The 26755-nt window shown below is 39.4% G+C and overlaps 2 protein-coding genes across 5 annotated transcripts in view; both read left to right on the top strand.

Moving 5' to 3' along the window:
* Nucleotides 1-10994: 10994 nt before the first annotated feature.
* The window catches only part of LOC131239581 (2-methoxy-6-polyprenyl-1,4-benzoquinol methylase, mitochondrial), a 50100-nt gene continuing 34339 nt past the window's right edge, over nt 10995-26755 (top strand). Inside the window, exon 1 of one of the 4 annotated variants that reach the window (XM_058237353.1) lies at nt 10995-11086. The gene's annotated coding sequence lies outside the window, so the exon portion shown is untranslated. Of the gene's footprint in view, nt 11087-24799; nt 24867-26755 lie in introns of those variants that run through there. The other 3 variants (XM_058237350.1, XM_058237352.1, XM_058237354.1) reach the window with 3 other exon arrangements.
* LOC131239580 (transcription termination factor MTERF9, chloroplastic) lies at nt 24800-26632 on the top strand. Its single transcript, XM_058237349.1, has 2 exons — nt 24800-24837; nt 25012-26632. Exon 2 carries the CDS (start codon nt 25334-25336, stop codon nt 26486-26488), a length of 1155 nt encoding a protein of 384 aa, XP_058093332.1. The 5' UTR covers nt 24800-24837; nt 25012-25333; the 3' UTR covers nt 26489-26632.

Raw genomic sequence — 26755 nt, 5'->3', positions numbered from 1 at the left:
CAAATCGAGATCTGTTACCGATTGCCTGGACTATTCCGTAGTCCCAAACACATTCAATTATAACAGATAATCATATAAGATAATCAAAATAGTAATGGATCAACAATTCTATTCATACAAGCATGTGAACATTTGAGGGATTTTAACTTAAACATGAATTCACACATATACAGTCTCTAAGTAAAATAGACAAAGAATATAAGTTACATGGAGGAAATCATACACATCATTAAAGTAGTTGAGAATCTCATCTCAACGCCCATACAAAGTACAATTTACTACACACTTGGTCATTCAGACATTTCTACAAACATTAGACTACATATTCCAACATACAGGATGTATGTTGGTGATAACACGTATTAGGGCAAATCCTTTCACATAGGAGTTGCAACACATACAACTATCATGTATTACCAAACATTCATCATAACAGATACTAATCATAATTTCATATTCATTCAGACATTTCAACAAACACAAGAATACACTATATTCAACATAGTTCATATATATGTGTAAAGTGCAGAAAACATCGTGTCTAAGCATGTGATAGCAATTCAAGTCAGTCATGAATCATTAACTGACATTGAAAGCCTTGAAAACCATAACCTAAACATTTATAGTCTGCACCTTACGCCGGTAAACACGTAACGGGTTTGTTTTAGACACTTAGCCTTTGTCAACGATGGATTGGTAACCTATAGCATGAATTAAGTTAGCTATTTCATAACTTACACTATCTGAAACCCTAAAACAGATTAGGGTTGATTTTTTTTACCTAAGAACGAAATTGGAATCGCCTGTATAGAGATACAGGAATGGTGGTTGAGTTGGTGGAATAGCGGGATCGAATCCCAGGAAGAATCTTCAACTCTTACTCTCACTTCCTCTCTTTTTCCTTTCCTTTTTCTCTACTCTCTTTCTTAGGGTTTTAGAATTCGTATGGAATATGAGAGAGTGTTTAAGGTCCTTATATAGGCCCAAGACTGATGGAAATGACCCCAGGGCCAAGGTATACTTAGGTTATATCCAAAGGGCGTCTGTTTCAGCCCAACGGAGCACTTCTGGTGGCCCTTTTTCCACATGTGGTTGGACTTAAGCTCCCTGACCATAGATCTAGGTCAGGCTGAGTTTTTGTTCCGATCGGGTTTGCAGATCAGCCGTGGCGGACTAGTTTCAGTTTAACGGTCACGGTCACTCGATTAGAGCCACAAGTACATCAACATGTGGGACATTTCTCCTGATCCGAGGGTGTATTTGGGTCTGAATCTGACGGTCTGAATCCTTATATTTGGCCCGCAAGCGACACGACTTAAATTACTTAAATTCGAATTTCATTTCTAAAGATATTCACATTTCTCACACACTTTGCTCTGGGCTCAAGTTGTGTATTTCTAGACATAATTGAGACTTGATTTCTGAGGGGGTTGTCAAGTCCAGTAATGCGGTCATAACTATATAGTTTTACGATTATCGAACTTTCGACGTGCGGTCCAGGTCCGATACGAAGTTTCGGTGTGCTCCCGAGAGCAATCGGGTTTAAGGATGGATTCTAGATTTTAGGGTATATAACGTCAATGATACTGTATGGTTTAGATCTTGCAGATCATATTTAAAGTGATTAGTGCTAATTTCACAAGTACTTTAGTTTAGCACTTGCTAATATTAACCTAATTTCTATAGGTTTTGGTCCTGAGTGATTTCTGTCTGAGGTGGTACCTGGGTCCTTGTACGGATTTTTCTAAGACATTACGTGTGTTCAACTAAACAAGTATCTCAGTAGTCCCTGCGCATTGGTATGAGATCTATATAGATCCACCCAATAGTTGAACGTAGGAGAACTCTTCCTCCTCGCCTACGAAGTCCAACTCTGCTGTATAGACCTCGCCATCACCTGCATTTAAACCAGAGTCTGGGTGGTGTTTAAAACACCGTCCCAGGTGAGAATGAGTAGCTAATTTAGTGGAACTATAAAGTAAAGGTTAACATGTTATCAATTCAGTCAAGCAGTACAATAATCATGTCCTAAGTACTCTTGTTAATGCAGGGATGACATGCTATAATGATGTATGCCCTCGCCTGCACTCCCTCAGCGACATTATCTCATGGTTGTGCATGCAACACTCCCGCTGTGCTCAACTCCATCGCCAAAGGCACATGTAATGTGGTACATGTCGTGTTAGCCAAGTTCTTAATTAAACCTATTCATACAGCAGGTTTGGGAAGCTAAGATACCTCCCTTTATATCATTTACCCAAACAATGATCCATCTAGGGTCGTCAATCCTAGTTAATCACATACGATAGGCAAGTTCGATAGCTTACACTCCATGTCGTTACGAGAGGCTCGTCATCATCAGCGTAGGCTTATTCTGTACTTGAGGTCACACCATCAATGCCCTACCAACTGGCAGTCTATTTTCAAAGGCTCGTTACCAACCCGACTAGGGACCACAGCCAGGTTGTGCTGGGGTAGGGCGACAGCTCGAATACAGTGTCTCATACCACTGTATTCAGCTCACGAGTTTTTGGGGTTGCTCACTGGTCACTACGGGGAGGCTCGTTACCCCAGCGTAAGCCGACAACTCGACCACGGTGTCTCATACCACTATGGCCAACTCATGAGTCTTAGCGGATCATTGTACCATAGTTAAAACGGGCTTTTACATTGGTAAGTGGTACCTTAGATTCAAGCAGTGGCGTTCATACATGGTAAACATACAATAGGCCCATCCATTTATTAGACAAGTTCGACTGGTACGAGTGTACGCTGAATTAATCAACATGGTACCACTGTTAACAATCATCGTACGTCTCAAATTTACTGAACGCATCAAATGTGGTGAGACTAATTCAGCCACTTAAATAGGAATTGTTACCAATTGCCTGGACTACATAGTAATCCCAACCATACTCAAATGCAGCATGTGGAGACATGTGATAATCATATAGGCATTTAACAAACAATCCAAGTACAACACTCATTTGAGCATTTTATCGTCATATTGAACATGCTACTGAACATTTAAATTCATCCATAAATTGCATAGTTGAAATTAAGATTACGTGAAGAAAATTATACATGTAGATAAGGTAATTGAGAATTCTATCTCAACACCCTTATCAAATACAATTCATCAAACAATATCTCATTCAGACATTTTATCAAACACTTAGCCTACAAATTACCAAATACATAGACTAAATTAGTTATGATGTGAACTATAACAATTTCCTATACAACATAGGCTATAACACAAATAACAAACATGGACCTTGATTAGATATCATGAAATCATGACAAGCACAATTCACCATTTCATGTTCAGTCAAATATTTCAACAAACACATGGAATGCATTTTGTATTATACATAGACTAAATTAGTTACAGTATACATTATGATAAGTCCTGTCACAAGGAGATTGTCACACATACAATAAACATGAATCATAGGTTAATAGTCATAGCAAGCTCAAATCGTGATTTCATATTCATTCAAACATTTCAACAAACACATGAAATGCATTTTGTATTATACATAGACTAAATTAGTTACAGTATACATTATGATAAGTCCTGTCACAAGGAGATTGTCACACATACAATAAACATGAATCCTAGGTTAATAGTCATAGCAAGCTCAAATCGTGATTTCATATTCATTCAAACATTTCAACAAACACATGGAATGCATTTTGTATACAACCTAGTTTACACATATATGATATATTGAAAATGTCGTAACTAAGATCATATAGCAACAAGCAAGTCAGACATAAATCATTAACTGACATTGAAAGCCTTAAAAACCATAACCTAAACATTTATAGTCCGCACCTTTTGCCGGTACGCCAATTATGAACTCGGTTCGAACCCTACGTCCTTGTTTACAGCACAACGACTACCTAAATCACGAAAGAGGTTAGCTATTTTGCTGATTCTTCTACTTGAATTCTTAAAACGAGATTATGGTTATGATTCCTTACCCCAATCGAAGTTGGAGATGATCGTGAAGCGATGTGGAAGGGTGAATCGAGGCGTGGAGTTGTGGGAGAGAATCCCAGCAACAATCTCCCACTCTTTCTCTTCTCTCCTCACACTTTTCTCCTCTTTTCCCTCTTCTCTCTCCTAGAGTTTGGAGCAAATTCGTATGTGAGAGAGAAGGGGTGGGTTAAGGGTCTTATATAGGCCCAGAATTGATTCAAATGGCCCCAGGGCCATGGTATACTTAGGTTATAGCTAGAGGGAGTCTGTTTCTAATAAACGGGGCCCATCTGGAGGTCCATTACTCACCTACGGCGTAGGGTAAGTTTCTTGACAATGGATCTAGGCCGGGTTAAGATTTCGGTCCGATCAGATTTGTGGATCGACCGTGGAGGATCAGTTTCAGTTCAACGGCTATCGTCGCTCAATCAGGGCCACAAGTACACTGACCTGTGTAGGAAAATTTCCTTGATCCAAGGGTGTAGTTGGGTTAGAATTTGACGGTCTGAAACCTTAAATTTGGCCCGCAAGCGAATGGCCCAAATCACTCAAATCTGAGTTCATTTACTAAATATATTCGCGTTTCCCACACACTTCGCTCCGAGCTCAAGTTGCGCGATTCTAGTTGCTATGTAAGCTCAATTCCTGTGGTGGTTGTCAAGCCCAGTAAGGTGGTCATAACCTTATAGTTTTGCGGTCATTGAACTTTCGACACGCGGTACAGGTCTAATACGGAGTTCCAATGTGCTCCTGTGAGCAATTGGGTTTTGAGATTGCTCATAGGTTTTTAAGTAATGTTGAGTTAGTAATTTTAATGGTTTTGAGTCTTGTAATTTGTATAGAAAGTGGTTCAAGACAAATCCATTGATTGTTTAGTTTAGTACTTAACTACGTGTCGCCCAATTATGATTGACTAGGTTGCTCTATCAAAATCACTTATTTATTTTTGTCAGATTCCATAAGACTAATGGCCCAAAACCTATTTTTTATTTATATATTTACTATTATAGTAAATTTAGGTTTAAGTATTGTTCTCCATCATTTAAATGTTAGGATTAGCGTCTATTATGAAAATACTTAGAAAAATGTGAAGAATAATGTGGTGAAAGGTGAGATTTGTGAAGGAAATGGGTTGAAAAGGAATTTTAAACTTTGGGATTGAGTTATGAGAAGTCACTAAAGTGTTATGATCGACCCATTGCCTAAGGACGTCTAACTCCAGGTTGGCAAAAATCCGGGACATTACATAGAACCTTTTAAAATATCTTTAGAAAGCCTTAGAATACCTTAAAATAGCCCTAGGGACCTCTATTGTAGTTTAGGCAACTTCCCTTTTGCACCCTTGTAAAACCACCTCAAATTTACGCAGTTCGCACCAAATCCATGCAAGAATCTGCGTAACCTCGACTGGTTGAGGGACCCCCTCGACCGGTCGAGTGAACCCTCAACCAGTCGAGCCAACCTCTCGACCCGTCGAGCAGCCCCAAAACATTGAAGACTTTAAAAGTCTGATAACAATCTCCGCAAAGTCTTCAATCTTCAATCATGTATCTTGCTGCCCTCTTCTCTTATCTCTGCATCATAGCTTCTTCGCACACTCCGTCCTTCTTTTTCTGCCATCGCCAGGCCTAGAGAAGTTGCATAGAACTTGAACTTCTCTTCAGGAACGTTCTAGGTGAGCATGTCTGCCGAATCAAAATTCACGTGCCCAACCACCTTTGCTCCTGTCTTCTCAAAAGGAAAGACGTAGTCTTCTTACCATCTCATCGCTACCCAATATTGTTTGTCGGAGTATTTTCTCACAACACCGATAACCTATGAAAGAACTAGTCTAATCTACACCACGGCATCTATCGCCAACCGCATTCAAATAAGGCTCATGAGATATCCTACTTTTTCTCATCTGTTTTGGGACATGTTCTCAGGAAAACTTGAGGAGAGACGCGTAGGGGACGCTCTTCGGCTTTGCCTAGTCCATCACATACTTGATTAATACCTACCCAAGGTATTCTATCTGAGATAACCAAAGCCTACTCCTCCTTTAGTCTCAATGTTGAGAACCATCTTTGTAGCCCACAATCCTTCATCCTAAATGTCCCACTTAACAAGTCTTTAGTACATTGATTTCAGACATGTCATAATTGGCGATCTACGTGTCATCAATATACAATACCTGACCCACCATGAAAGAATCAAACCACTACCTAGGCGACAGGTCGTAGCACGACCTCCTGCAAATCTTTTTATCTCAGCCCCTTTAACTTCAAACTGTTTTGGTTGCTTCATGTAGATCTGCTCTTCCAATTTTTCTTGCAGAAGTGCAGACTCCACATCGATCCTTCTAGCTCAAGATTGTATTGGCCAACCAACACCAATCATGGATTTAATATACACCTACTATATCGTCGGCGCGAATATCTCTAAGAAGCCGATCCCTTCTTTCTAAGCATAACCCTTTGCCACCAACCTCGCTCTATATCTATGCTATATCCTCATAAAGATCCACTTGCATCCAACCGTTTTCCGCCCCATCAGAAGCTCCACCAGCTCCTATATGTCGGTCTGGTACAACGAGTCCATCACATCGCCCATAGTCACCTTCCACTTCTTAGTACCTGTCTCACCTATAGCCATTTGAATAGAAGATGAATCCCCTGCGATATTGGAGTCGTCCATGTACCTCGCCGATATACTTGCAGCCTATTGCCTCGAGTATACCAAGAGAAATCAGACTCTTCTTCAAATCAGGAATGTGCCTGACATCAGTCAAGGTACGCTCCACCCCATCAACCATCTTGATGCGCACTGAACCAACAGGCACAACATTACAGGCAATGTCATTACCCATAAATACCTGTCCACCATCGCACTCCCTATAGCTGGTGAACCAACTCCGACGAGGAGTCATGTGAAGAGATGCTCCTGTGTCTAGCATCCACTCGTCCTTACGATCATCGTATGGTCGTCTAATCGTAGACATAGATAAAACATTACCATCGTATCCACTCTATCCATTTGACGTGGCAGTATTAGCTTCCCTGTATGAAGCCTCGAAATCTTCTCTATTAGATTTATGATTTGTAAAATCCTTCTTCACATGTCCTTCCATCCCATAGTTCCACCACTTTACCTTTCCCTTGTCCTTTCCCTTGGATTTAGATCTAGAACCTAAAGAACCTGTACCTTGTTCAGAAATCCTACCCTTTGTAATCAGTGCATCAGAAGATATCCACATGTCAACGTTAAGCTTTCTCATAACCTTCCCTTGAAGGGGCTGAGATAACGATGTCGATACTTAGAGTTTTATTCGTGTAGCACATTATGTCTTTGAATGACTCATAAGATACCGGAAGAGAATTCAACAACATACATGCTTGTTTTTCATCCTTTATCACTTCTTCCATATCCAGCAATTTGCAAATCAATTTATTAAAGTTGCTGATGTAAGCCTCAAGATCTCCACATTCTACCATCTTGAAGTTATACCATTGCCGCTTCAAGTGTAGGCGATTTTCTGAGGATTTTTTCGCATAGACATCCTCTAACTTCGCCCATAACTTATCCATAGTTTTCTCCCTCATGATGTTGTAGAGAACCTCATCTGTAAGACATAAACGGATCGATGATAAGGCCTTCTTATCAAGATTATTCTAATTATCATCAGTCATAGTAGACTTCCGCTCCTCAAGAGCACCATCTTCGCCTTGCTTGATTAAGGAACTCATCATCTTGATCTCCACAACTCAAAATTATTTTTCCCTGAGTACTTCTCAATATCATACTTAGTGCTCGCCATTATTACTAATCCCTCAGATTCAGATCTGTGCCCCAACGATTTCTCTGATACCACTTGTTGGGATTTGGTCTGCGGAATCACACAGATCTAGATCTAGGATAACAATCCAATGACACCAAGCACACACAAGAGAACAAAAAGATTTAACGTGGAAAACCCTTTCGAAAAAAAACCATGACACAAAGCGACAGAAATTCACTATGAAAGCATAAATTATAAAGAGAGAGGACTTACCCGATTTGAACAACCTCGAATCTCACCCCTGCTACACCCTCTGATAATCCTAGAACCCTTTAGAATACCTTTAAGAAGCCTTAGAATACCTTATAATAGCCCTAGGGACCCCTATTTATAGTTTAGGCAACTTCTCTTTCATACCCTTACGAAACCGCCTCAAATTTACACAATCCGCACCAAATCTGCGCAAGAATCTGCGTAACCTCGACTCGTCGAGCCAAGGCCTCGATTGGTCGAGGGACCCCCTCAATCGGTCAAGCCATCTCCTCGACCGGTCAAGTGCCCTAGACATTCAAATAAGTAGTACACTGGACTTTGAGTTGAGTGGTGCTTGACCAGGCGAGTGGACCCTCGACTAGTCAAGCGGACCCTCGACTAGTCGAGCCAGCCTCTCGACCGGTCGAGCAACCCCAAAACAGTGAAGACTTTAAGAGTCTTACAACACACGTTAGTTCAAAAATTGGTGGTTAGCGTTGTTTTTAAGCTATCTAAACCATCAAAATAACTAAACCAATGGTGGATGGAGCATAACCAAAATATAAGACAGAAGATGACACTAATCTGAATTCCCCTTCTGAATTTGGACCACTTCACTGTTGGATGGTTAGGAATGATTGGTTAGTAAAATTCTAGATATGTGGTCGGTCCGCAATGGGATCCACAAATTATGTATGTGTCTTATCCACACCGTCCATCTGTTTTAAAGCTCATTATAAGGCATAAGCTCATAATTGAAGCATGTACAAGGTGATATCTTCTTGGGGGTGATAGGAGTTTCGAATCAAACTTTCATGCCCTAAAATGAACTGGAAAAAAGAAGAAGAAGAAAGATGGTCAGCATGGATAAGACATATACACCATTGCTATTTTTAGTATGTCTCACATAAGCGTGTTGTGAATTACTAATTACTACTCCACCCTGTTTGAAAATGCACTTGTATTTCTATTTCGAAAATTGGGTCAATATGACTAGTTTTAATTTGTGGCCCCACCATGATATATATGATATATCTACGCCATCCATCCATTTTAGGTAACATTTTGGGACATGAGCTTATAAATGATTCTGATCCAACACTCAAGCGGCCCACGCCAAATGAAAGTGGCCTTGGTAAAATTTTATTGGTAAATATTCAATTCTCTAAATCCTGTGGTATGGTTGGCTTGAGCTTTGTATCAACTTTATTTTTCTAGTCAAGCTCTAAATTCAGTTGGCACAAAGGTTGGACGGTATGGATAAGCCACAAACATCATGGTGGACCCCACATATATATGGCAGTATCCTGGATTTTAGAGCTAAAAAAGTATGCCTCATATAAGCATCAATATGAGCATCACTAACAATGCGGTAATTATCATGTGAAATAATTATTACCCAATTACAATATATTTACCAAAGATTTGGAAAATCAAACACACCGTAAGTGGAACACACTAAAAGTAAGAGTGGAGACAATGATTCTTATTACTAAAACATAAGCAGAACCTATCATAACGTTTATTTTCCATCAAATTTGCTCATGAGGCCACACACATGGAGAAAGAGGAAAACTAATTTTTTATTTATTTATTAAATATCATATTATCCAAAACTTTTGTGACCCCCAGGGGTTTCAACAGTAGACGTTCAATCCCCCACTGCTTTCTGCAGTGTGGTCCACTTGATCCCTTGATATGTCTTATGTTTTGGCTCAAAGCTTTATTAGGAGTTAGCTAAATGGAAGGATGGTTTTTTTTTTTCCTCTCCTTGGCTTGTTAGTACACCCACTTTCAGTTCACACTTCACTGTTAGCCACCCCCACTAGGCAGTCGGTACCAAGTCTTGGGTGTTGAAACGAGGTATCTTTCACTCCGTCTACCACTTGAGCTATGTATCACATTGTAATGGAAGGACAGTTGTGATACAGCACATACCTCAAGATGGGACCCATGTAACTTGGTGACATCGATACACCATTCAGGTCAGTCGTATGTGGTACCCCAGTCAATCCACTTCCATTACTTTTTTTTTTTTTTTTGGGTTAGCTTGTTAGTATACACCCATGTCAGTACACACACTCCATGTTAGCCACCCCACAACGGGTGGATGCCAATACCTCAAGTGTTGAAACGAGTACCTCAAGTGTTGAAACGAGTCATCTCCACTTAGTCTATCAGTTGAGCTATGAATATGGGTGTATCCACTTCCATTACTAGGTGAGCAATTCCACCTTGAAGTATGCGTTGTATGTCCACGCCGTCCATTCGGTTTTTAATGATCATTTTAAGGCACGTTCCCAAATCTCAGGTGAACCACACCATATGAAACAGTGGTTATGGAATTCAGCACCATTAGAAACTTCCTGGGCCCACCGTAATCTTTATTTACATGTTGATAACGGGATGAATGGAAAAAACAAATATCAAATGAATCCAAAACGTCTGTGGCCCACAAGAAGTCTTTAATACTAAGTTACTACTGTTTCCCGTGGTGTGGTCCACATGAGATTTGGATCTGTTTCAAATTTGGAATTATGCCCTAAAATGAGCTGGAAAAACCGATGGATGGAGTGGATAAACAGCATATAAATTAAGGTGGGCCACTCATCCACCCCCTCTTTCCAGACGAGTTATTTGATATTTTGCGCAGTTGATACACATGCACTTAATTTAAACGGTACAAATCGTTGAACCCAACATCAAGAAACTACAGCCCTGAAATGAAAATGGTTTAACAATCCAAATCCCTGATTTGCTGAGACGTCTGTTGAAATAGGACCATTGGATATGTTCATTCTCAACCGTCCAATTATATCCACCAATCCGATATTCGCACAATCAAATCGGCACAATTTTTTGGTTCAAGATACATATAAAGTTGGAAGAATAATTTGAAAATGTTAATTTAAATTAGTCGATACGAAGAATCCAATTTCTAATCAATTTTAAGTGCCTGCGTATCATACATCACACTCAGCCGGAGTATTAAAAGTTTTAGTTCGAAATAACCTAACCCCGACTCCTCCACCGCTCTCTCTCTCTCTCTCCTCTCTCTCGGCGAAGAAGAAGAAGAAGAAGAAGGAAAGGTATAAATAACTTTTTATTTATTTATATTTATTTACGTTTATTTATTTATATTTATTTCCTTTGCTCTTCTCTCCTCTCCCCGCATATGGGGTTTTGATTTGTGGGCCCACGAGGCAGTTCGAAGCCGTCCATTTCGTCGGCCCCACAGTGGGTAATGCTACAAAATTTCCCACTGAAGAGATTTTTCGGGGCACGATCGATCCACAATCGGGCCTGTCAGATCAACTGTCCGGATCAACAAAAAGGGGAGCGGATTAGGTGCGGTCCTGTGGGGCCCACCTTGATGTATGTATTCTATATCCACGCCATCCATCCGTTTTATCAGGTTATTTTAGGGCATGAGTCCAAAAATGAAGAAGATCCAAATCTCATGTGGCCCATTTTATCTGGAAACAGTGGTGATTGAATGCCTCACCATTAAAAACTTCCTAGGGCCCACTGTAATATTGTTTATTTGCCAACCAACCTATTGATAAGTTCACATAAACCTGGATGAAGGGAAAAAACAGATATAGGCTCTATCCACAGCTTTTGTGGCCCATTAATAGTCAATCACCACTGTTTCCCATGCTATGGTCCACCTGAGAATGGAACCTGCTTCATTTTAGTTTTGGGCTCATGCCCTAAAATGATTTGGCAAAATGGATGGACGGCGTGGATATAGAACACACACACATCAAGGTGTGCCCCATGGTAAGGGCCGCATTGTTGTGGGTGAGGCTGGGGCTGTACCTAATCTGCTCCCACCAAAAAGTGGGCTGTTAAGGACATGTGAGACACCCAATTATCAATCTAGACCATCCATTCATCCCCACCACTAATGGTAAGCCCTGATGAAAACTAACACTGATCGGTTGATCAGAATCCTTTGAATGCTGATCATTTCATTGTAGTCATATCTTTCTACAAGCTGTAGATCAGATGGTTAGTGTCATCATCTAATCAAGTGCTTCTGCAGAACTATAACAATCCTAGGCAAGCCTATTGAACAGATGTTCCATCATGATGAGTGGACCTTCCCTTGTCTTTGTTCAATCTTTATCGTCCATTTTTGTGCTATTGATCAGATTGTTATGATCATACGGCCAGTGTGGTTTTGCATCAAAGGCTTGGCAATAGTGTTATGGACAGTCAATCTTGGATTGACTACCCTTTGATGGTCATGATTCAATGATACTTTGGGCTCCACTATATATGGCCCATGCACCATGAATCTCCTAGATTGGGAAAACTAGAACCCCACATGCACACGCACACGCATGTATAGAAACAAGAGAACTTGCTCAAAGAAATAAAATTCTTTGTTGGTCAAGATCTCCAAATATAAGAAAACATTCAAACATGCAAAGTTTAATAATACTTATTTGCTAGCATGGAGATATTTTCCTAATATAGAAATATGAAAGAAAGGAAATTAGGAATAAGCTAAAAAAGGAAATAGGGTCTTTTCTTGTGCACACAAGTGGAGCATGGAGGTGTGGATGTGGAGCGATTCCATCAATTCCTCTTGGCTTCGAAAAACTCAGCTCCATTGAGTTAATGGCATGTCCTCTTTAGCCAAGATCTCCAAAATAAGAAAACCTTCAAACATGAAAATTTAATAATACTTATTTCCTAGCATAGAGATATTTTCCTAATATAGAAATATGAATGAAAGGAAATTAGGAATAAACTAAAAAAGGATATCGGGTCTTTTCTTGTGCACACAAGTGGAGCGTGCAGGTGTGGCCGTGTGGGATGTGGAGCGATTGCATCAATTCCTCTTGGCTTGGAAAAACTCAGCTCCATTGAGTTAATGGCATGTACTCCTTATAGAGCTTTGGTTAATGTGCTTGAAATTGTCTGATGAGATTTACGTGATGTAGGATCTCGGTTGGCCTTTCCACTTGACAATAAACTTTTGACACCCTCATTGGTGTGTGGAAACTATCTGATCATTGACTCATCTTTGATGATTTCTTCGACTTGGCATGGTATCTGTGGTATTTGGATAGCTCGTTCTTCCATGCTCTCATTTTCATGATGTCCAAGATAAACTATAAGGTCTTCCACATTGAAAATGTGGCTAATCTTCATCTTGGGTGGAAGCTTGATCACGTATGCATTATCACCTAGCTTCTTCAAAATACAATAAGGATTTGCCTTGTTGGAGTGGGGCTTGGTGTGAGAACTTGGTGAAAACCTCCCAGGTTTGAGTTGCTCCACAACCCTATCCCATTCTTTAAATTGTGCAAAACGTCATCAAACATTTGCATGCTCCTTGTAATTTTCATTACCAAATACTAAGTTTGGTTACTTCCTCATATATCTCCTTAATATACTATGCAAAACCTTCGGCATCCTAGTTCAATCGAGTTGCAATAAGACGTGGGACTAAATCGATCAATTGTTGAGGCTGCATACTAGTCACAATTTTGAAAGCAGAGAGTCCGGTAGTGTGGTTCACAGAACCATGGATTTAAATATCGATGATATGGTCGTATCGTATTCAGATTAGCACGGTACAATATGCGATACCGATCCATTTTGGTCCATCTTAAAAAAACTATGCCGTATCGGCCAATACAACCTGTAATGGCGCCAACACGTCGTACATGTTGGTCAGACTGATATGTGCATAAAAAGCCACAACCGGCTGCAATTTTTCACCTTTCCCCCCCTTTTTCCTTCTTGTTTTGAATTTCGTTAGCTCAAAGATTGTTTTATGCTTATTTCCTCCATATATACACATGTTTCAAAGATTGAATCAAGTTTTTTAGACTCAAATTGAAGGACCAACGCTGGGTGCCCAATTGTGGAAAACAAAAAATTAGTAAAAAAAAACCTTTTTTTTTTGTTTATTGTGGCTGTAATCATGTCAAATCAATATGATTACCCCCAATCGATCAAATCATGCTTGATTTGTGTTTGATATGGCGATATTTGCATTTATTATTTATTATTTTTTCAATTTACATTGGTAAATTTTTGAAAATTTCATTAAAAAAAATCTTTTTTCAACTCATTGTTGTAGTGATGCATGAAGATAATGTTACTACTATAGATATATAGATTTCACACATGCATTGCTTTAATAAATTTTTTACAACATTCTTTTTTTTTGTATTTTCGGGCCATTTTTTTGGGCATTTTCTAATTAAAATTTTTTTTTTTTCCAAAATAAATTAGAGAAATGAATTGAATGATAGATCTAGGTATATATATATGTAGATCTACCATTTGTTGCTGGATTGTAATTAATTTTGCATTTCATGCCTTTTTCCCACATTTTAGGCATTTTTTGAATTTTTTCTTATTTCCTTTTTTGTCAAATTTCTTTGGGTGAATGATATATTTGGTACATACATCTAAACTCTTTGAACATAGATCTACATTTTATATGCTATAATTTTATTTTTAAAGTATTTTTGCCCTTCTTGGCAATTTCCATGTTCTTTTATTTTTTATTTTTTATTTCAAAAATTGATTTGGGGAAATGAACAGTCATTTTTTGTTTTTTTTTTGAACATAGATATGTATTGTTTGAAGATAAATCTTCCATTCGTGAGCTGTAATTTTGTTTTTTTTAAAAAGGCATTTTCGACCATTTATTTATTTATTTCAAAAATCAATTTGGGGGATAAATTTGTAATATCATATCATATCATATCATATAATGAATGACATACGTCAAAAATATTAATTTATGACATGCATCAACAATTTATACCAAAGAGATCCAACATCACAACTTACAGTAGGTCATCCCGTCAGACAACATTCTTACCCAAGATTGGTTTGATAAACCATTGAATACATGTTCAAAACATAGGAAAATAATAGATTCTTGGATATTTCATTTCCTATGTTTTAATATTTTTTCTTTTTCTTTTTTGCTAAAAAAATACTGTCTTTTTTAATTTTTTTTTTTAAATTTTTTTTACACACGCACACACACCCCCACACACTTACACCGGTGGAATTTCACCACCTATGGGTACTCGAACTAAAAAAATACTGTCTGATATGTGGTCGATATTGACACGTGATGCTTATCTTATCGGTTTTTTGGATGGGCCGCTACGTCCACCGATATCTATATTTAGAACTATTCATACAGTTGTTATAGGCAAACTCATGTTGTGATCACACGATGTCCCATGAACTAATGTGGTTACCAACCAAACATTAAAGCAAATTCTCAAGACTGAAGGTTGACGGCCTTAGTCTGTCCATCTGTTTGTGGATGATAAGCACTTGAGAACTTCAATTTAGTTTCCATCTTAGACTATAATATTTTCCAAAAGTAACTCCCAAACTATAAAGTCAAGAGTTGTATTGAATTGGGCTGTTATGAAATTGCGTGGATTGTTTACTACGGCATGCAGAAGCTTAATGAACCTAGAAAATTATGGCTAAGTCCTAAAGGGAGGATGGATATGACTAATTAAAATTTATGCCAATTAAAAACACAATTGCTTAACTTAAACTAATATACCAAATTAAATTAAGAAGGCAATTAACACTAAGGGCCTGTTTGATTTTCCATGATGCATGTAAATCACGGTAAACAAGTAATTATTACTTTTTCATGTTGTTTGAAAATATGAGAGTAATTCCACTTCGAAAATCGAAACAATAAGTGTTGACTTAAATATGTGGACCCCACCGTAATGTATATGATATATCCACACCGTCCATCTATTTTATTAGAACATTTTGGAGCATTAACCAAAAAATGAGGCAGATCCAACACTTAAATGGCCCACACGAAAGGAAATAGTGGCCTTAGTTCGTCCACCATTGAAAGTTATTTTCTTCTCTGCGCCCACATTGACGTTTTTTCATCATGTAACCCATTCATAGGGTCACACAGGGGTGGATAAGGGGAAAACACAAATATCAGTTTGATCCAAAACTTTTAAGGGCCCCAAGAAGTTTTTAATGGTAGGCATTCGATTCCCGTTGTTTCTTGTGGTGTGGTCCACTTGACCTTTGGATCTGTGTCATTTTTTTTTCTCATGCAATAAATTTGGCTGGCATAACAAATGAGCGATGTGGATAAGTAACATACATCACAATGGGCCCCACATTGATGTTGTAAATTTCTCGATTTAAGTGTTGAAAAGGTAAGTTGTCATATCTTCATTGGAAATGATGTGGAAATTACCTAGGTAAATAATTATTACCCATTTACATGGTAATTACACTTGAGCCGGAAAATCAAACAGGCCCTAAGACTTCCAAGCCAAAGTGGGTCCGATCACATAGACTGCAATAGATATGCCAATGAAGCAACTAATCTATAATCGATAGTGAGCTTGTGTGTACATTACAAGTTAAGTGTCTAGCATACAATCTAATTTAAGCATTCATATGATTCAACTAATCATGCACATAAGCATTAATAGAAATGTATGCAATTCACAATCGCAAACACAAGCATGTATAGTAGTTCAGTTTTCCTACTCCACTCTCGGTGGACGCGCTCTCCTTGAGTATACTGATATTCACTATCAGATGTTTTTCAACAGGTTCACCTCTAACCTTTACAACCCTACATAAGGACCTAATGTACACTCTCGCCAGAGGCTCTCTCGGAGACTTGGTTTTCTATCAGCTAACCAACAAACTCGGTCTTAATCATGACTTACGTTTACTCCCGTCGGAGGCTCTCACGGAGACTAACATATACGCACTTGTGTCTGGTGAATTCGGCCCTACACAAGAACTTATTTGACTTTGGGTCACAAACTCTTTCCCTTAATCCTACACAAGGAAAGATAATATGGACCTATTAATTAACAACTCACTTTTCGGATTGAGCCCATTTGATGCGTCTTCTTGGGTTGCTTTTTCAATGCTCTCCCGTGCTTGAATCTGCTCCCCTTTTGCTCCCTCGATCATTGATGCCGATGCTTGATAGTGCTTTAGATCCAAGATCAAACACCTTGCATGCGATGCTTTATTGAGGTGACTAATATGATGGGAGGTTGGTCAAATCTTTTACAACTGATGGAATAGTTGAAATCCTATGAGATTCACCTAGATGGGTCTTCTAGAGGATTTAGACTAAAGATTTGCCAATAGGGTTGGGTCTAATCTCTAGAAAATGGTGAAGTTCAAGTATATCTTCAAGGTGGAGGTTGGAATCCTCATTGGAGTGATAATCTCAAGGAAGAACTAAATGTCCTTTCTAAAAAGTTCGAGCTCCAACAGTAAAAAAAGAGTAGAAAACGGCTCTATCAATGGCATCGAGAAACTCAAATTTCCAGCTGAAATATTGCTAGACAATTTACACACTTTTACCCGATGCCATTAAGTAGTCTTCGATTCCATGGAATGAGACCTTGATGCCATCAAGAAACTCAAATAAAATGCACAACTTGCATGATAGATCTTAGATGATTACTTGATGCCATTGAGTGGTCTTTGATGCCATCAAAGATCCCTGGAGGACTGCTCGATGGGATTGAGAACCACACGAAAACTGTTGTTTTGGGCAGTATGTTTTCACAGCAGCTTCGAACCTATTCTAGCCTTATTCATCATGTTCCAATTAAGGTTCCTAAGGCTATGAATGGTCAAATAAGGTTTACCTATTAAGGTTATGATCACTTAAAGGTTTGGTTGTTTAGGGTCTAAGGTTAGGGTCACTAAGATACCTCATTTACCTGTTCTTCACTCCTTGGTGCTCCATGTTCTCTTGTGTCTTTGCTTTTCAGCTTCCAAGAGCTCAATTGACTGCATGACATGCAGATTCACATGATTGGCAAAATAGGTGCACAAATCAGTGCACTAATAGGTTCATGTTACGGCTTCGCTAGGCAACTCTAGGCGAGGGTTGTATTCTTTGTCCGTTTTTAATAAAATGTTGTTGCTTCTAATAAAAACTGAATGTCATGATTATATATAATTGTCTTTGGAATACCATGTACACGAACAACCTCTTTGAAAGAAAACATTAGCGATGTATAGGGCATCTAGTGTTTTCTTATAAGGGATAAAATGGGCCATGTTAGAAAACCCGTCAACTACCACGTAAATAGAGTCATAGTCACATCAAGTCTTAGGTAATCTTGATTTATGCTAATGTCTTCCCGTGGAGCATCTAACACCGACAGTGGAGTATAGAGATAAGTATTGTGCTTGCTACTTTGGTTGACAAACTCAACACTTTTTGAAGAGTTACATACTCGACACCATCAAACGATGATTCTTACATTCTTCTTCAAACTCAGCCAATAGAAACGATCCTCAGCGAGGGCTATTGTTTCGTTGATTCTAGAGTGACCACTAAGGCACCTAAATGAAGCTCTCGTATCAAATGCTCTCCCAAGGAGCTTTTAGGAAGATACAACCTCATATCATAGAATAAATACCCATTGTGCAAGCTGTATCGTGGTGCTTAAGCCGATAGAGTGTTGAAAATACCTTCCCAAATTCATCAACCGTTGCATAGTCTCTTTTATGTTCCTCGGACCCAACAAAGAAGATTGAAAACAAAGAAGATTGAAGGGTAGACGATAGATGCAATTTTTGATTGAGGGCATCTATTGCCTTATATTCTACGCTGACTCATTGTGGTTGACTGTGAACTCTTGAATATAAGCTAATGCGGGGGCATTTTCACATTGGGCTCGAGTGGGGTGGCCTGTGAGATGCAGGGACACACTCAGGGTAGGCGGCTTGTGTGACGCAGGTGGCTCATGAGATGCGGGCCCCACCCGTGTGACTCGGGTGGCTCGAATGAGGCGGTACCCATGTGATTTGGGGCCCACGAGGGGGGTTCGAGAGAGAGCCTAACCCATGAGACGTGGGGCCTGGGCAATGAGATAAAGGGATTATTAATTCGCCATACTCTAACAGTTCGAGCTTTTAGAGCAAGTGTTTAATTGTCCTATATCAAATTGGTATCAGAGCGGGAGGTCTCGTGTTCGAGACTCCTCACCGGGGGTGATTAATGCGGGGGCATTTTCACACCGGGCTCGAGTGGGGTGGCCTGTGAGATGTAGGGGCACACTCGGGGTGGGCGACCTGTGTGAGGCAGGTGGCTTGTGAGATGCGGGCCCCACCCGTGTGATTCGGGTGGCTCGTGTGAGGCGGTACCCATGTGATTTGGGGCCCACGAGGGGGGTTCGACAGAGAGCCTAACCCATGAGACGTGGGGCCTGGGCAATGTGATAAAGAGATTAATTCGCTATACTCTAACAGTTCGAGCTTTTAGAGCAAGTGGTTAATTGTCCTATATCATAAGCACTCCAGTTAATGTGCCTTGCGCTCAATTTCTTAAAAGAATTCAAATAATGCAATGCTTCGTGATCAGAATAGAGTAGAAGCTCCCGATGAATGGTAATGACGCCAATGTTTCAAAGTTTGTTTGACAGTGTAAAATTCTACATCGCATGTAGAATACTTCTTTCATGCCTCGTTGAAATTTTCAGTGAAGAAGGCCTTTGGATGTCCTTCCCGACTGAGGATGCCTCTTATGCCTATATGAGATGCACCAAAAGCAACCTCGGATACCTTCTCAAAATTAGGAATCCTGAGAAATGGAGTTCCCGTCATTTTTCACTTGATTTCTTGAAATGCTTTTGCAGCCACTAGTGCTTTGAATAGCGCCCGTAGCGCAGCGTAGCTACGACGCTACCTAGAGTAATAAAAAAGTGTTAATTCCATGTAGCGTATGCTACAACGGTTGTAGTGTGTGTAGTGTGACAGCGCACGCCTAGTGTATGTAGTGTGTATTTAGTGTACACTTTACTCTTTTTTATTAAATGATATTTGTATTTTGTATTTTATATTTAATACTCTGAACCTGTGAGATTTTAATTTCTTTTCATACTTGTGACTTGTGGTTTCAATAATACATTATTAATTAAAGTGGTTTGGTTTGAAAGTTGTTGATGTGATAACGATTTAAAATATGGTCTATATATGTGGATTGGCTTTTGATAAATTATAATTAACAACTTGTTTGAACATGCTTATACTTGAAAAAATGAATAATCTTTTAGGCACACACACACACATATATGTTTTTTCTTACTATTTATCACATTGTTCCTAATTTAAAATTTTAAAAATAGAAGTATTTCGTAGCTTACGCTACACGCTACACTAATTACACTACACGCTACATAGGGCCGAACACTACACCATATGCCACTGCTATTTAAAGCACTGGTTGCTACTTTGGTCTGTTTAAATGGGAACATCCTTCATACATTCAGTAATGGGCTCCATGACGGAACTAAAGTTTTGGATAAACCTTTGATAAAACATCGCTAGCTCGTGAAAACTGTGAACCTCATGAATATTTGCGGGAATAGGCTACTCGAGAATAGCCTTTTATCTTTTTAGGATCAACCCTCATGTCTTTTGCTGAAACAATGAATCCTAGAAAGATCACATTGAAACTCATGAAGGTACACAATATGCTTCTTCAAATTGATCTAGAGTTTCTCGGTGTAATATTCTCATCATGTAATAAAGATGGATTACATGATCTTCTTGTGAATGACTATAGATGAGGATATTATCGAAGTACACGATGACGAGCTTGCTTATAAATGGACATGGAATTTGCATCATCACTCACATGAACATACTAGGTGCATTTGTCAAGCCGAAAGGCATGATTGGTCACCATACAATTCATCTTCCATTCATCCCTAGGATGAATCCATGCTATGGAGCTACTAGCAGTGGGGTGAGTGGATGTACGACTCTTGGCTTGAGGGCTATTACGTCTTGTCTCTGACTTCTGCTTTTGCACTTTTCAGGCCAATTGGTACACTTTGTCCACACTTTTTGAGCTGAACGGTCACCAATTTTCTTTAAATATCGAACCGTAGTCCATTGCAATAATGCGTTACTTGTTGTTTTCTCGTCTCCATTAGGCAACAACGAATCATCAATTCATAATAACTTTGTGTGTATTCCTCCACAGTCAATTGTCTTTGTTGTAGTGTGAAGAGCACCCAGAAGGAAGTCGTCTCATAATCCAGCAGTATAAAACTTGACTTCAATGTTGCCTTCATTTCCTTCCACTGCTTACGGGAGGAAAGCCACATCATTGCAAGTCTTCTTCGATAGCGTACTACCAGTGTTGGGCCTTGCCCTTAAGTTTTAGGACAACAAACGCAACTTGATGGCTTCTTCCATTTCGTATCAGTGGAAATATCACTCCATTGAAGACATTAGGATCCATATTACTATCGTAATCTAGAATCTCGATCTTAATGTGCTTGGCGGGATCTTCAGTGCAAATATTCTAGCCTCCTTCAGGATAATTATGATATATAGTTTGGTTCATACTCCTTGTGGAAATCACCATTTTGAGCAGGATACCTTGGGTCAACATTTCCATATTCCAAGTCTCCTCAAGGCAATCCATAAATGTTTGATGGTTTAGATTGATTTCCTTTCTTGCTTCTTCAATAACAAAAGCCCACTCTTCCAGAGTATACACTTTGGTTGTGAAATGAGCCTCCATTTTGTTCAACCGCTCCATTGAACACATTGGGATCCAGATTACTATAGTAATCCAGAATCTCGATCTCGACGTGCTTGGCGGGATCTACAATGCAAACATTCTGGCCTCCTTCAGGATAATTGGGATGGTCTTGTCTTATTTTTGACTACGCATATTGATGTTGTTGAGTCCCATAGTTTGGTTCATACTCCTTGTGGAAATCACCATTTTGAGCAGGATGCCTTGTGTCAACATTTCTAGATTCCAAGCAGGGTGTCCCATATCCGTTACGATACAGCCGTATTGGCCGATACGTAACGGTAACGGCCGACACCGTTACACAATACGAGTTCGAAACGGGCACCCCCCAATTCTGTGACCGTAACGGCTGTTACGGGCCTAAAGAAAATAGGAAAAAAAGAAAAAAAGAAAAAAAAAGGAAAAAAAAGCATATCTTTTTTTCTTTGTTTCTTCTTCTCCTCCTTCTCCTTCTTCTTCTTCTTCTATTTCCTCTTCTTCTTCTTCTTGGATTGCTGCGGCTGCGGCCCTGCCGCGGGCCTTTTTCTTAATCTTCCCCCCCCCCCCCCCCCCCTCTCTCTCCTTTTTCATTTGGTATCGGAAAAAGAAATCGGACTGCGTACGAGTTACGTAGCACGCTTTTTTCGCACGAGTTAATAAAAGGTCCATGTGCCGCGTGGGCCCCATCATGATGTATGTATTTTATCCATGTCGTCCGTCCATTTTGCCACATCATTTTAGGTCATGATCCAAAAAATTAGTAAGATCCAAATCTCAGGTGGACCACGCCATAGGAAACAGTGGTTATAGAATGCTCACCATTAAAAATTTCTTAGGGTGTACTGTAATGTTTATTTTCCATCTAACCTGTTAATTGGGTCACACTAACGTGGATGAAGGGAAAACACACATGTCAGCTTGATCTAAAACTTTTGTAGCCCCCAATAAATTTTTAATGGTGGACGTTTAATTATTGTTGTTTCTTATGGTGCGGTCCACCTGAACTTTGGGTCTGCCTCCTTTTTGGGCTCATGCCCTAAAATTATTTGGCAAAATGGATGGACAATGTGGATATAACACATTCATCATGGGTGGGGCCCAAAAAACTTTGACACTGGTGTACTACACTTCACAATCCGAGTCCTGCCTAATTCGGGCCCTTAAAAAACTTGTACACGAGACGTATTAACTTAAAATTTACCAATTAAATTATGGACTGTAGTTGCTAACTCACAATGCCAAAATCAAATTGTTTGAATAGTTTTAATTGTTAATTTGTGGACGCTTATTTTTTAAAATAGGGCCTTTTGATTTTTTTCATGATTCACTATCCAATAAATGTCCATCAATTCATAAGTGGGATAATGCCAATAAATTGTATGAATTTGAGGCTGATTTGGGGCATGGATTGGTCCTCCAAGTCAGCCCCAAATTGGCAACGCCATCTATCTGAATTTAATTTCATTTTTTTAAAGAACTATTGGGAGAAATGGTATCAAATTGTTAAGTATATAAATTAGATATTTAGAAAATTAAATATATGAATTTTGTAGTCAAATTTAGGTTATCTGGTTCATAAATTCATCAGACAGTCTGATACAACTTCTCACCAAAGAGTGGACTGTTACACCACCATAAACATGTTCCAATTTATAAATGAATGCATATTTGGAATGCTTAGAATATTCCGGATTTAATCCATATTTTTTCATATTTTTTTGGCAAAAAAAATAAAAAAAATGCACCGTTACGGGCTGTTACGCCCCCATTTCGCCGTTACACCTCCGTATCCGTATCGGTATCGGTATCGGAGGGCATTGTTACGCCAACCGATACCGATATGGGATACCTTGATTCCAAGTCTCCATCAAGGCAATCCATAAATGTTTGATGGTTCAGATTGATTTCCTTTCATGCTTCTTCAAGAACAAAAACCCATTCTTCCAGAGTATCTGCTCTGGTTGTGAAGTGAGCCTCCAGATCATTTAACCGTTTTGTGATCAAGTCAACTACTTGTTGTAAGGTTCATACAATCCCATCTAGAGCTTCAGTAGGCATCCCACAATTGTAAGTTGTTCCTCTTTTGGTGCTCATATGAACGATAGCAGATCTACACAAAATATGTGAGAATGGTTTTAGGTGGGGTTTTTGTTTTGGGATATAGGGAATGGGAATATTTTGGGAAGTTTGGGTGTATGATAAATTATGGGCTGTTTACTGGTTGAACAACGGGCAAGGCTTTGTACTATTTAGGATAGAAATAGGGTGTGGTGATTTAGGTGAGATGGAGGCTGTATATGGTTTGTGGTTGGGCTAAAATAATTGGCTGGTTTTGGGAAATGTGAGTAGGTTTGGTTTGAACATTAGGATAATATTTGTGGAAAGAAGATTGGAAGAGAAGAGAAAAGTAAAAGAAAAGAATCTCCTAAGAGCAAAACTTGCTCTGATATCAAAATAATGCAAGTAGATCAAAGAAACTAATTTTAAAGAAGTTCAACGTAATGGATTGTAAATTTGAATCACACGAGAAAAGATGCAATGACTGTGAGCAAGGTCAACGATCCTCTAGTCTTATATTAGAGATCACCACTCCTCTCCCAACACACTGTCGTAGAGAAACGTGAGAATTTGCTCAAAGAACATATCTACTTGTTTTATTTCACAGGGCCATTGCCTTATTTATAATAAATTTACAAGGTTTCCTCCTTGAGAAAATCTCTAGCATGATTGAAGGTATCCAAGAATAGAATTCCTTGCTTAGCCATGATCCATAAAATAAGAAAACCCATAAACATGAAAATCTGATAATATTTATTTCCTAGCATTGAGATATTTTCCTAACATAGAAATATGAAAGAAATGAAATTAGGAACAAGCGGAACAAGGAAATTGGGCATTTTCTTGTCCACACGTGTGGAGTGTGCATGTGTGGGATGTGGTGCGATTGCATCAAATCCACATCCAATAGAGAAATGGCTGAATATTCTATGTCAGCAGTACGTGTGGAGCGTGCACGTGTAGGATGATTGTTTTGTCCTCTGTAGTTTGAAATCCTTTGTAGCCAAGTGGGCTTCTTGTATAGCGCTTTTGAAATATAGTATCTTGCTTTGTGCTTGATAGGGCTGTAAGCTTTTGGCGCCATCTCGGTCGGCGCCTTTTTAATAAAAGTTCCTTTATCTTTCAAAAAAAAAAAAACAAAAAGAAAAAGCCTGCTACATCACTATTTTTTTTTTTTTTTGGACAGAGGAGAGAGGTGAGAAGAAAGAGGAGCAAGAGGTAATGACTTGATTGGACTACTCAAGCGAGTTTTTTTTTTTCCCCCAAGACTTGACACATGGATTTGAGCCTTGCTAATTTGAGTTTTCATCTGAGCTGATCCATTTTCGATTAAGTGAAGTCAGCTTGGACGAGCTGGATAATTTTTTTTCTGGATTTTTAAACTATGAACAGGGGATATAACTGAGGCTCTATTGTAGTAGCATTACAACCCATCAGAACTGCAACCTTGTATAAGTGGTGGAAAGAGACAGCTTGGTGGGCCCGTTGGTAGCCATACAAACACCATCATCCATCTCCCAGACATGTCTTCTTCTTTCTATATCTTTCACATCCTCACCATTCTTCTATGTTTGAGATGACCTAATTCTTTAAAAATAAAAAATAAAAATTCTTTCGTCTCACGTGTGAGCATTGTTCAATTTGTCGCACCAAATCATTCTCTTCTCTGTATATTGGGTAGAGATAAATACTCTACACTTCCTAGTACCGAGGAATGAAGAGAGAGATGATAGCAAAGGCCTCTGCTCTCCGTTTTCTGCACTTTATTGTTCCTACTCTATCCGACTCCATTTTCATACCCTCCTCTATTTGCAAAGCCTTCACCCTTGCTTCCCCCACCTTCTCCTCAAAAGCATTAGAAGTAGTAGCAGGAGTAGAAAAAGTAGTAGGTAATGACGCTCCTAAAGACACTGTCGACATCTTCCGCAGATGCGGCTGCAATGACATTGAGATCTCCAAAATCCTCCTTCGCCAGCCTTCCCTTCTTCGAGTCAACCTTCCCCTCCTCCAAGGTAAGCTCAATATTCTACAAAGCTTGGGAATTGTCGGATCGGACCTCATCAAGATCATAACCTGCCGCCCCCGTTTCCTAGCTTGCCGACTTAACAAAGGCCTCGACCACCGCCTTCAATTCCTTGAGACATTGTTTGAATCTCGACAAATGCTCCGCAAGGCCATTATTCGCAACCCCTCCCTCCTCAATTATGATGTTGATAACCGAATGAAACCCTGTGTCGCCCTCTATGAAGAGATGGGCATCAACAGACTGGAATTGGGGTTCATGCTTAATTCCCGCCCCATGATAATACCCCGCTCATCCCTCAACAAAGAGAAGCTTGCCTACATTCAATCCACTGGCCTCTCCAAGGAATCCAAGATGTATAAATATGTTGTCTCCCTCATTGCTGTCTCTCGCCTCGAGACAATCCGTGAGAAAGTTGCCAACTTTGAAAAGTTTGGGTTCTCATTCGATGACGTGATGCATCTGTTCGCCCGCACTCCCAACGTGCTCACGCTTTCCATCCATAAAGTTCAGAGGAACATGACTTATATCATGGGAACCATGAAGCTACCCGCCCGCATTGTCCTAGATCAACCGTTCCTGTTGTACGCCAACTTGGAGGGGGTATTGAGACCACGGTTTCTCCTTGCTGGGAAGATTCAGGAAATGGGTTTGCAGCCACAGATCAAAGGTCCTGCCATGGTGACAGCGATGAGGATGGCAAAGCCTCGGTTCCAGAAAGCATTCATCACATGCCATGAGAATGACATCGCAAAGAGTCTGATGGAATTTTACAGCAAGACGAAGAGTATCAAGAGATTAGCCCAAGATTCAAAGTTGGGCTTGCGCAAGGGATTTCCTTTTTGATGTTTAATGCCTAATAGGGGCTCATTCTTTTTATGCAATTCATTGAGTTGTCTGTTGTACTTTCTATTTATCATGACAATGAGAATACACATTTACTTCTGTTCAAAATTTTAAACTATTGATATGGCAAATTTTCTTCTTTCATTTCCAAAGTTCTACCGTTTGATTTGCATTCTTGAAGAAATTTTCATGGGAGTTCATTCTGTTGCCAAGATTATTGCCTACTAGGGGATAAACCTTTAACCAACTAGCTCTAGGATATCCTTG

Source organism: Magnolia sinica, chromosome 3 (assembly GCF_029962835.1).
Source record: "Magnolia sinica isolate HGM2019 chromosome 3, MsV1, whole genome shotgun sequence".
Taxonomy (NCBI): Eukaryota; Viridiplantae; Streptophyta; class Magnoliopsida; order Magnoliales; family Magnoliaceae; genus Magnolia; species Magnolia sinica.
This window is presented reverse-complemented; position numbering and strand designations above follow the sequence as displayed.

What these genes read in the sequence shown, in the direction of transcription:
- LOC131239580 (XM_058237349.1), top strand. Translation starts at nt 25,334, where the DNA reads ATGAAGAGAGAGATGATAGCAAAGGCCTCTGCTCTCCGTTTTCTGCAC.